This window comes from Anoplolepis gracilipes, chromosome 17, assembly GCF_047496725.1.
Source record: "Anoplolepis gracilipes chromosome 17, ASM4749672v1, whole genome shotgun sequence".
Classification (NCBI taxonomy): Eukaryota; Metazoa; Arthropoda; class Insecta; order Hymenoptera; family Formicidae; genus Anoplolepis; species Anoplolepis gracilipes.
The window spans coordinates 9,645,031-9,657,944 of record NC_132986.1 but is presented as its reverse complement, the minus strand read 5'-3'; the positions used below and the strand labels follow the sequence as shown (position 1 = coordinate 9,657,944).

The 12,914-nt window shown below is 34.9% G+C and overlaps 1 protein-coding gene across 3 annotated transcripts in view; it reads left to right on the top strand.

The window, feature by feature from the left end:
• The window catches only part of LOC140675399 (G-protein coupled receptor Mth2), a 41,803-nt gene that overhangs the window by 28,189 nt on the left and 700 nt on the right, over positions 1-12,914 (top strand). The window contains exons 1-8 of one of the 3 annotated variants that reach the window (XM_072909854.1): positions 6,699-7,140; positions 7,621-8,409; positions 9,106-9,335; positions 10,639-10,811; positions 11,169-11,396; positions 11,776-12,036; positions 12,292-12,690; positions 12,794-12,914. The exon at positions 12,794-12,914 is cut by the window's right edge and continues 700 nt beyond it. In XM_072909854.1, coding sequence (XP_072765955.1) covers positions 8,308-8,409; positions 9,106-9,335; positions 10,639-10,811; positions 11,169-11,396; positions 11,776-12,036; positions 12,292-12,690; positions 12,794-12,855 — 1,455 coding nt within the window. In that variant the 5' untranslated portion in view covers positions 6,699-7,140; positions 7,621-8,307 and the 3' untranslated portion in view covers positions 12,856-12,914. Of the gene's footprint in view, positions 1-6,698; positions 7,141-7,620; positions 8,410-9,105; positions 9,336-10,638; positions 10,812-11,168; positions 11,397-11,775; positions 12,037-12,291 lie in introns of those variants that run through there. The other 2 variants (XM_072909852.1, XM_072909853.1) reach the window with 2 other exon arrangements.

Here is a 12,914-nt window from a genome sequence, read left to right as displayed (position 1 = left end):
TGCGTTGAAGCTTCGTTTCAGTCTCGAAGTTTCACGAAATATGAAATTCAGATAGAATAGATTTAGATACGATTACGATGTACACGTTGTATATACAGGATATGTTTTTTTTTGTCATCTATTTTTTTTAAATAGCATAGATTAATTCTTTTATTCCTTGTCTTATTATAAGCAACATCAATCGAATTTACATTTCTTGTCGATTATTAATTGCATGTAGTAGGTAATGCTATTTATGTACAGACGCGATAACAGGATATCTCGCGAATAAATCGACTTTTAGAATGTGTTCTAAAGATCATTTTAAGCAAAAAAGTTTATATGCATTATAAAGCGATTCAGCTATTGGAATGTAAAAAATTTAATTCTTCTCAGTAATAAAGTTGACAATTCATTTCGTTCAAAGTATCAATTAGATACACAGAGTGTGTCATCCAAAATATTTATTTGACGTTGAAACATTTGGCATTTGGATAATGCTAAAGTTACCGCACGTAGTCGTACATTGTTTCTTACAATATTAATAAATATTAATAAAAATTATTTATAACTGTCTCTCGATAAGCCATATTGATCTATATTTTATATAAAATTTTTTACTCACGATAACTTTTAGAACACATTTTAAAAGTTTCGATTTACTTAAGATACACCCTGTATATACCCTTTTACAATTTATACATATATGCATATATTTATACTACATGTATATATATATATATATATATATATATATATATATATATATATATATGTGTGTGTATGTATACATATATACACATATGTATGATAAGTTGTTATAGGGAAAAATAATTTAGCAATTCAACAACTTTAACATTTTTCTACAAGTTTTTAACGTCGTGTATTTTCGGCGTGCTCGTGACGTGAAAAAGGTACATATATCGGAATATAGAAGGAGCCCTATTGAACGACAGAGGCGGAGGTAGTTTCTATTTTTCCTTCGTGTCCACAAATCGTGCACACGTGTCACTAACTATCGAACACTCCACCGAAAAACAGCACGATTCTCGTAAAGGGAAATCTCGTAAAGAACGTGCGAGGGGGACAGATTTCTCGGTGCGAGCGCAACGAGGGTATAGTTTTCGATAGACAAATACCTTCACGCTAAGTGCCTCCATGAGAGGGGGATCCCAAATCGTGTTCACCCTAACACCAAGTCAGCGTGAGTGAGCGAACGAGCGAGAGAGCGAGAGGGATGAAGGCGGGTTCTTGTAGGAGAGAAAGAACCACGACGGAAGGGGAAAAATATTTTTATTAAAAAGGGCGGTGAGGGAAGGGAGCCGCGGGAAGGGTGAGGAGAGGGAAACATCATGGCGGTCCGCGAGGAGGAGGCTTTATTAAGCCATATTTCCGTTCCCGCGCTTCTGCGATCGACGAACTGAGAACTAATTCTATTATTTTGCGCGAAAGGGCACAATCGCACGCGATTAAGCGATGTAAAAGAAAACCTGCTATATTTGTAAGATATTTGGATTATTTATTTATTTAACTGATTAAAATTGTTAAATTTTTTTTTTTGTTTTTTTTTTCCCGAGAAGAAAAAGACTCGAAAGTGAAAGAAAGAGGTACAATAATTTGCGGTTAATAATAATTTGTTTTTCATAAAAGAATCGCACATTCTTCTCGGACTTGAAATCAGCTAGTTTCTTTTTTTGCGTATATTTTATTGTATTATAATGTCTGACAAACATATGTAATATCTCTCAAGGCTTATGGAATCTCAAAACCGATAAGAACGCTCGCTGTATTTATTTGCACCTTAAAGGCAAAGACGAGGTGAAATACGTTTGTCAAGGTCGCGTGAACCACGTCAATGCGTCCACCGCAAAGTGGACGCGCGTATACGATGCGTGAATATAAGCAGAAAACCTAACCAACGTCACTGACCGTGGATACACGCGAGGCGCGAGACGCGAGGCTCGTGACAATTTCGTGTGTGACGTCGTTCGACCGCGCGTTTCGGTCCTTTGCTCGAAAAAAACCTGCATCGCCTTGAATCCGGTTCTTGAAACCTTGCGATCGTGCGCACGATCGTCGAAGATTATATCAATGAATATTCGAAAATAAAAGCCAGAGAAGGCCTGGAGAAAAAAATTGCCGAGAGAAGAAATTCCAAGTTATCTTTTATGTACAATAGTAATATATAGATAAAAGTATGATCGTAAGTAAGTATAAAAATATAACATTTTTTTTCTCTCTTTAGAGGAAAAAGAAAATGATAAACGTTTAGTAATAAATATTTATGAAGGATTTGTTTTATAATTCACTGACGTACAACATCATCTGAAGGATTTGTTTTATAACATTGACGTATTTTTTCAGTATTTTTATGCAAATCATTCCTAAGAATCTCGAATATTTAAATGATTATTTAAACATAGTGCGCAGTATTATTGATAGAACGAAGGAATATGTATTAATTTACGAGAATCGAACATGTAGACAACGTGACAAAGACGTTATTAATCAAAATAGAGAAGAAGAGCTGTAATAGTAATGTAAACGGCGACTTACTTAAGTTTAGGCACAAATATTATATATATTATACAAATGCGGAAAAAGCTTGCTAATATTTGCTTAAATAATTCACGCCCGGTGCACGTAGAGAAAGGAACGGAAAAGTTTGATGTTTAAAGTTTTTACCGCAGATTTCAGTCACCGAGTGTTTCTTCACTCCGTGCTACGGTGAACTTTCGTAATAACAATTTTTGACGATCCAGTGACATGGCTTTAGGCAAAATTTCAGGATGCTTTTACGTATCATCCGAGCGTTTATATACCGAGCCTTTTTCATTAAAAGTTTAATATAAAATTTCGAGGTTGCTGCGAGATCGTGCAACCAAGTGCTTCCGAATGCGGTTGAATATTTGAACATTTTTCGCCAAACTTTCACAACATCGTTTTCTTTCGAAACGAAAAACTTTCGCGGGTGTTTATTAAAATTTACGATCCAAATTTTGCGATTAATTACTTTAATAAAAAGATTATTAAAGAATGTGTGTGCCACGTAAACACGCTATATTACCGACTGCCTATGAACTTGAAGTGCGAAATGTTTTAACAGAGAGCAGTATGATATAGTTCGCGACACGACTTGTAATGAAATGGATATCAGACTGGCATTGAGCTCTCCGCATGAATATCAATGTAATCTTTATCTATACGTAACAATACATTTTTCGAGTAATAAGTGCTCTATTTTCCATTTTAACGAAAAGTTTCTTTCTTATTCTTCAACCAGAAGATGTAAAATTCTAAGAAATGAAAATAATTGGATCATACATCATCGAATATTTCTATTTTTTCTCTCAATAATATTCTTATTTTATTTTCTTTTATTTTTTTCGATATGAAATTTCTAAATATTCTAGAGAAATCATTGACGATTATTAAACGATTATTAAACGCAAATCGAATATTTTTATCATTAAACTGTTGTAAAGATACGGAAAGAGCTTTTCAGCATTTTGAGTTTTGAGCAAGCACACAACATACCTATAAGATTGAATAATGGTTTTTCTACCAATCTAATATTCTTATTTTATTGTACATATTTTTTCTTTTTGATTCGAGATTTTATATTTCAAAAATTCCACATAAATCTTTAATTCCTTAGGATTCCTCAGGCGCAAATTGAATAATATTGTAATATTTTTTTTTTTCTTTTTTTTTTTTTTTTTTGTTATATACTTACAGAGTTGTCGTAGGACTTTTAGAGTATGTATGATTGATGTCATTGGTCTTCTACGTATATAACGTCGATTCGGGATTTCCTTCGTGTTGGAAGTTGGAAGTCCTGGACGTCACGCGGATTTCCTTGTTGCGCGCCTACGCTGTCGGCAGCGACGTCATCAAATTTTCGCTCTCTCATCTTTCATTTTGCGCCAGACATATGTGTTCGCCGTATATATATATATATATATATATATATACATACATATATGCAGGAAGAAGCGACTATATTTACAGCATATTACGTCAAACGTTATATTTATAGTCGCGGGTCCCAGGTCCGAACGACGTTATCATATTTGCAATAATGACGATGTTTGATTATACGCGGAACTCGCCGAGGTCCTCAAACGGAATGACAGAGTTGCGATATAATTATTAAGTAGTAGGTACAAGTAGTCGGCAAACTCACGTGCGATAGGTTGCAACATAATATACTTTATATTTGATCTTTGGCTACCGTAACCCCGGGACTTGGACCGGCTAAAGTAAGCTTTCCAAGTCACCACCCACGCGAAAATCGAGTTCACTTCTGAACGATGAATCGACTCGCTTGAATTTGGATCTTGTAAACAACGCTCGTTTTCAAAAGAATCTTATAGAAGCGGAGTTTGAGATTTATTCGGAATGATGCTCCGATAACGCGAATCACGTTCTCACAATTAATAATTGCATCTATGCGTTATTATTAATAGCATCAGATTGTATTTAAAATTTAAATACAATTTAATAATATCGTGTGAATTTTAGTTTTATTCTTTTTCTAACGAAAATTCCTCATCATCATTATGTAAATGCGAATAATTTCCAGATGTTTCATATTATTCATCAAAATTTTGAAATTAATTCGAATTTTCAATTATGTTTTTTGTTTCGTTTTATTTCCAACAGTTATTCGTTTTTTACGATTCTTAAGAAGAGATTAATTTCATGAGCGCTAGGTAAAGTGATGGTTATAGCATTGTAATATGCAGAGATGTGTAAAATGGGTGTCCAAATTTATTTGAAATAGAAAATGCAAAATAGTTGCAACATTTTCATTTAAAAATGCAAAATACAAAATAACTTTTAAACGTCCATTTAAAATAGGAAATGAAAAATAGACATTTTTAAATTGGTTTTTTAAAATAAAAATGACTTTTTAAATATTTATATTCTCACATTTATTTTCATATTTAAATTCTTATTCTTATTATCTATCTATTAGATTAGATTAGATCTTATACTATCCGTTCTTATTTTTTTACGTAAAATTAGATCTGTATTCTAGCGTCACTGCATGATATACGATTGCATGAATGGATGACGATAGCTTGGTTATAACGCACAATGACTAAATTACTAAATATTTAATCTAGGATTTATTTTACAATAAACAAGTGCGATGCAATGGATGCAAACATAAATATATCCATTTCGTGATATTTACAACTACAATAATATTATCGATATCTCGATTAATTTTTGAATTTGCAAAAAAAAATTTATTTGAAATAGAAAATGGATAATGAAAACTATTGAAATGGGAAATGTAAAATGACTTTCGAAAACATGTATTTTAAATGCAAAATACAAACGAGAGATTTTACATTTTTTACATTTTAATGCATTTTAAATGCATTTATATTTCAAATAATATACACATCTCTGGTAATATGGCAAACGTATTAGTTTTCTAAAAAATGCTCGAGCACGGACATTGAATGCAAGTTGTTATCGTTTGCATCGTAAATTCGACTGAAATAGAGGCTCGGTTTAATTTTATACTCTAGTGTAACACCTTGCGAAGCCAAGGAAAAGCCAAGCCTTCATTTACACTTCGCCCGTTGCATCCCGCTGCGCGTATTGTACATAAAGTTTGACGAAGATATACGCAATAAAGTCGGATCGATGAAGGATTTTCGCAGAAGCGTCAATCGAATTATTTGATCATAGCAATCCATATCAATAAATTCCTTGGAGGCTCGAATAGACAAATGACGTGGCAACGTTGTTAGTTGTTAGCAATAAGTACACTCGCTTTCGACGAATTTTACCCACGTCATTTCCTTTGAGATTGTACGGGAATTTATTCGATAACTTGCGATTATTTCCTTCTGTCGCATCATAATTAAATAAAAATAACCCAAGCTGTAAGGAATTCCGTCTTGACGATAATGAGAAACAGTCTCATCTCTTACTATAAATGCACGTTAAAAAAATTTTTACAATATTTCAATTATATATTTACATGATCCTTAATCTCTCGATGTAATGGTCTAATGCAATAGTACGGTAAGAACGTTCAAGTATTTGCGTTATCTTAAAAAAAAAAAAAAATATGTGTACGTTGCGTCAGATGTCCGAGTGATAAGCATACATTTTCCGACAGAAGGTTCGAATCGATTTGCATTCACGTCCTTGTTTGAAAAATTCGGACAACTTTATAAAATAAAATAGTAAGAGACATCATATATGTATTTGTCTATTTCTTGTAATATTTCATTGAAATAATTCTTCAATGAATGCGCAACGGATGACTCACGTGAATCACGCGTGACACCTTCTGCAAACATTGGTACCTTACGCGTGCAACGAACCTAATACATAATTAGCGTAGCTAGTTGAATTTACGCGACAGTAGCGCGATGGTAGCGCGATGGTAGCGCGATGGTAGCGCGATGGTAGCGCGATGGTAGCGCAACTTACCAGATATTTAGCGAACAGCCAAATTTGGGAGAACGTAAATAATATTCGTGTAAAATTAGCCAGAGCTTTCGTTAAGGGACCAGTCTTTCCGAGAAACAGCAGATTGTATGCGATCAGTTAGCGAATCAGTCGGAGATCGAAACAAATATCTCGCGTTCGACGATTGATAAGGCCGCGTGTGCGCGCGGATACGAAATGCTTTCGGTATATATCACGTACATACAATACATACGTATAGGCCGAGCTCAGTCATCGGCACGTTCGTTACCAGTGTGCGTCGCTACAAAGCGCGAAGATTCTCTCTCATTCGATAAAAGCACGCGTGGATCGCGATGTTCGTGCAGTCAGTTCTTGGACTTGGATCGGCGAACAGCGTGCCGCGTAGATCCGATCGATCGCCGAGCACGCTGTTGATCTTTGATGCCCGCCGCTGGGATTACCTGTTAGAAGTGAGCGGAGAAATTCGCGCGTGCAAGATTTATTATTTTTAATAATCGGAGAAAATTTCGAAAGAGTAATACACGTGGATAAGTGGAAAATATTTCCGAGGGATCGAGATGGTCTGTAAGGATTAAGAAAAGTTGAACGACCATCGAACGGTTAAATGATGTCCTTGATAATAATCCGGTGTTGAATAATTTTCCGTAAAAGTCGTCTCGATCCGTCTCGACAGGAAAGATCTAGTGCCAAAAGTTCCTCGTAAGTTTGCCTACTCGATACACACGCGGATACGACGACGTCGCTTTCCCAAAGCCGGTCTTGAGATAGGAGAGGTGTATAATGGAGGTTGAGTTAATAACCGGCAACTATACCGCAGGACTAGGATAAGGTCTGCTGCTCGTCGCTTTTTTATAATTCGCTTCTCGGGTAATGAAATAGCGGGAATTACAGGTCAATGACCATTCATCATCGAGCTCGTATCGTGTTCGTATCATTAATTGTAAGACACTCGACACTTTTTTTCTCAATTTTTCTGAAAGTGACGTCTTCGTGTCGCATCGATAGGATATTTCGATTGCCTTGATTAGATCCGGATTTCTTCGCAATAACTATGCAAATGAGACATCGAGGTCATTCCTTCAGTCGATATTCCATAATAGATGCGATATTATCTCGCGAAGAAATCCGATGTACGTTTTAACGTGTTCGATAACGTTTTTTTTGTTCTTAATGCTGTAGGTTTTTCGCACCACGAGTCACAAAGGATTTCCGGATGACTTAATACGCATTTTTGACATCGAGTGTGATTGATGAACGCGTGCTCTCATACGGAGAGATTGCTGCGGAGAAAAAGATAGTTGGAAAAAAAAAAAAAAAAAAAAAAAAAAAAAAAAACACGATAAAAGTAATAAGTGATTCGAGAATCAATGGAGATAATTCATCGTTAATCTCGATTCTTTAATTCTCGAGAGTTTTGGATTTACGTTCGTCTGGCTAATTCATAAAGCCGATCGAAAGCGAACTCAGATCCTTAATTGAGACCGATTAAGCGATATAGCAAGATTGATATTACACGGAAGACTTATCGCCGAATGCAAGCAGGGTGTGACGAGATAAATGTGTAAGAGATCTAATATGATATCGAGTGACGAAAGAACGAAAGCGCCAGTCTCATTCAAATGTCATCGAGACGCGCTTCGCACGATCTAATTTCGTCAGTATAGGTACATTCAGAGGAAAATTGAATTTCTAGAGTCCATTTATATAAAAAAAAAGTCCAAAGTTCGATCACGTTTACAAGGTGCTCGAAATTTAAATCTAAATATCGATATTTAACAGAAATTCATGCGATTTCAAATCTCAACTGTGCAAAGATTCCAAGATACATTTCATAGACTTTGATAAGACATAACTCTATTATCCACGATGAGTTTTATTCGCATCTGGGTGTGCGCCCTTTTCGTGTATTTGTCGGCTCCAATCGCGCACATGAGTGATATACCGCCCACTATACATTCTATTCCACTGGTAAGCCAATTTTTATGATATTAAATTAAATTAAAATTTCAAATCAAATTATCATTTATTTGTCTGAGAGCTTTATATTACTCTCGTATCAATTATATTTAGTCTAAGCCGTTGTTAACACCTGTTTTTTTATACTGTTCCGATAAGAGTCCGGCAGACATTTGATTTGTGATCTTTTCTGATACGTGAGGTTTTGTATTTAAGAAATTTCGGGAAAGATTAGAGAATAAAATGTTTGATGCAAAAAAATATTTGTACAAGTGCATTTTGATCGTAAATCAACGCAAATATTAATATTTAAAAATCGATGATTAATTTTTCATTTTACAGATTATTGCGACGTATTGTTGTACACATATATATTTGACCACCTTTGCTCAACATTTATGCGAAAACAGTTTTATAAAAGTATTAAAAGATTAGCTGCTAAAATAATCTCAGATATTTTTCTGTACGATTCAGAAAAAAACTATTTTATTCTTATATTAAATCTCTCAAACCAGTTTTTACTCATAAATGATTTGTTTTTTTACGCCATCGATAATTTATTTATCTATTTGCGTTGTCTCCTTTATTCATATTCATGATGCTGCTTCAACATGTGTTTTCCGATTTTTTGAATGTTAAAATATTCATCGCTTGAATAACACTTGCAAATTGATGATTCTAGCGAAATCTTTCAATCTTCATTTTTAGCAAAACGAGACTCTGGTGCCAAACGAATACGGAGAGCTACCATTGGTGGGAAAATGTTGCTCGGAAAATGAAATCCTTGTAAAAGGTGCAAACAATCGTAGCCAGTGCGCCTTCTCGAACGACCTGTACTTTTCGCCCTTATTCAACGCCTTCAATCGCACCGGCGTGTTGGTACCCGGAGACTTGTATTCCGAATTCGTCGCTATCGTTGGAAGTCCCTGCGATGAAAAGTACGTATCGAGAAATTTCATCAGGAATTTATAAATAGCTGAATAATCTTTGTGCCGCGTCACAAATTATATTTTTTTAAAGATCACACGTTATATAATATAAAACGTGTAGACATCGTACTATCGGTATATTCTTATCAATAGGTCGGAACGCCAGTTGGTCATCCCATAGATAAGACTCCATTTTCATTCGTGTCGTAGCGGAATGATTATCTTCGAGAGTTCGGTACGAACTTATTGATCGTGTGTTAAATTTAGAAAATACGTATATATATATAAATGAAGAATTATTTTGCAATTTATTATTTCCTGCGACAATTAAAAATTATGAGAATGATAACACGATGTGTAAATTTGGAAATCACATAAAACGAATATAATTTTATATCTTTTTTTAAAAAAAAAAAAAAAAACAAAAAAGAAAAAAAAGGAAATCAAGAAGATATATTGATACTACGTGCTGATACCTCTACATTCTCGATATTGCATTCTTAGATATTTACAAATTGTGAGACATCGAAGGAATAATTGTGTATCTTATTGAAAGTAATTTTTTAGGAGCGATTGTTAGGGTGATAATGCACTCATTGTCGGTTCTATATGATAGATAACGTAATTCATTTTTCCCCAATAAAAAAATTATTTATCGTGCTGTGATAATCAGAGGAGATGAAATCATAAAGTGACATTTAATCTCGCCGCAGATGAAACACGTCGAAAGACAATGCATCGTCGCAAACTATTGATAAACAACAGATATAAGATGCATTCAATTTTCGTATATAATTTTCATGCTTGAGCGACAAAATTTATGTTTTACGAATCCAGATATAAATTTAGAAAAACATTATAACTTTATATAATTTTTTAATATACTCACAATTTATATCTCATTGTCAGAAATCCGTAAATTTCCCATCACATTGACAAGATATTAGCATATCCTTGTAACGTGGATTAATTCAACAGCTTTTACGAATTTTTATTAAATGTAAAGAATATTAACAAAACGAGAGAGATACCGAGGAGCAACATTTAATATCTCTCAAAATATCGAGAAATAGTGATTTATTCTTCTCCATCGCAACAATATTATTGTGTTTTCTGTGATAATCAAATATTCCTGTACGACAATGATTTCCTTGTGCATAACTAGTTTTTAATGGATTACGGAAACCTGTTTCTCGGAAAGATCTCGCGTCCTGGTAATTGCTTTATTTACTTTTGAATATTCAACTTGTATACCTTTCCCAAGCCGACTCTCTAGGTTTGCGCGTATTCCTACATGAGGATACATTTTCAGGTACATGTTAGAGCCGGAGGTAGACAAGAAGGACGATTATTATTTGCTGACGAATGGTTCCATCTTCGCGCCTAGAATCAGTCATGTACCACTTATGCTCATGCCTGGTAAGGACTACTGCATGGAAGCTGTTCCTGGACGGGGAATTAGGGTACTCGTTTGTTTTCCAGAAGGTATGTAATCGATCGAAATATGGGACATAATAGAAAAACAAAAAAATTCTCTTAAAATTTCTCTTTCTCTCTATCTCTGCATCTTATCTGTATTTCTAAGTGCTTTGTACAAAGATATTTAATCGTTGTTGACAATCTCTTCCTTAAGCCTCTTCTGGCATTTTAATCCGAAAAGATAATTCTTATTCATTCGCATGATGATTCGAATAATCATTTATATAAAAAGTTTAGCCTAAAAAGAAAAAGAAAAAAAAGAAAAAAAAAAAAAAAACCATTTGAAACTTAGATAACATTTACTTAATTTTTTAAAGACTTTCGAATCGTGAAATTTCTTAATGAAACATGTAATAATTGTAGATATCCAGATCGCGGATCCACGGGTCATCATTTACGCTTGTGGGCTCTTAATCTCGGTCCCTTTCTTTATTCTCACCATCGCTGCGTATGTGATAACGCCAAGATTGAAGGACGTCCACGGGAAAGCCCTTTGTCACTATTGCGGCTGCTTGGCGGTGGCCTTTCTTACTTTGGCCATTACGCAACTCGCAAGTGCGAAATTACCGCATGAGGTCTGCGTTAGCATAGGTAGGATAATTAATTATCCGATATGGAAAAATATCGCTTTGCTACATGAAAATGTATGTTATATCATAACTATTTATCATTCTTGACTGTAATGAAAAAAAACCTGATTTTTGTTTGCGATTACTGTAGAAACACTGATTAAATTTAATTTTTTAATTATACTTACTGCAATAATCTAACTTGAATAGGTAGAGCATAAAATTGTAATTTTCTTTTTTTTTTTTTTTTTTTTTTTTTATATTTTGCACTTTTTCACGCTTTTAAGGAGAACGTTATAATTTCAACATATTGCACAATATTATTCTCGCAGTTTTGCTCTTTAAGAATGACACGCGAATGACAAACGTGCTAATTAAGAGGTGACCGATATCGTTTCCAGCGTTCGTCATCCAATTCTCGTTCGTGGCCTGCTTTTTCTGGCTGAACGTGATGTGCATCGAAACATGGTCATTAGTACGCCACCATGTGAATCGCACGTACAGAAAAATTCAATCCAAAACGTTGTTCTTCTATTACTCGATATGGGCCTGGGGTCCGTCGGCGATCCTCATTCTCGTCTCAATGGCGATGGATCTCAATCCCACGATACCCCTGACCTACGTCAAGCCAGCTTTCGGTAGCAGCAGCTGCTGGTTCAAGTGTGAGTCCATTTACAGATCGAGCGTATATGTATATGTGTCTCATGCCTCATCTCATATAGTCGCACATTAACAAAGTTTTTGCAAATATATTCTCTTACAATAAAATGAATATAATTGAATAAAAAGTAAACATAATAAAAAATTATTATATTAAATAATAATGTAATATTATATATTATGAATTTTCATTTTCAATCAATATCCGAGAGAAATTAATCGATATATTAATTTTATTAACGCTCCTTTTATTACAGCCGACGCGGAAGCCATGCCGTACTTTTACGTACCGATCGGTCTTCTTTTGCTGGGGAATATGATCCTCTTCATAAACACGGCTCTCAAAATCAGCCGGTATCAGCAGGAGTTGAGATGCTTGGAGAGGAATCAGCATTCCGATCAGAGACTCTTTCGCAGAATCAAACGGGCCTTAATCGTTTGTCTGGTGCTTTTCTTCCTGATGGGTCTCAATTGGTTGATGGAATTAATCTCTTGGTGGGCTGGCCCTCTAGACTGGTCGGCGTTCGATTTAGTGAACGCTCTTCAGGGCGTCATCGTCTTCGGCCTGTTTGTTTTGAGAAAACCTGCCAGAGATTTCGTCTGGCATCGAATACAAAAGTTACGGGGAATTCATACCACGGAACCGAATGTTGAAAGTAATGGTCTATTACTATTTCCTATGTTTAACGGCGATGTTTCTTTACCTAGACAGACTGTCGTTCAATGAAAATTTAGATAGAAAACTTTATCTTTATCTAGATGTGAAAGATGTGTACGATGCATTTAAAGCGCATCGATCCAAGTACAAATATCGGCCGTGAACTTATGTGGCGATCGATAAACTAACTGATAATGGCCCGGTGAAAGGAGGGACCCGAAT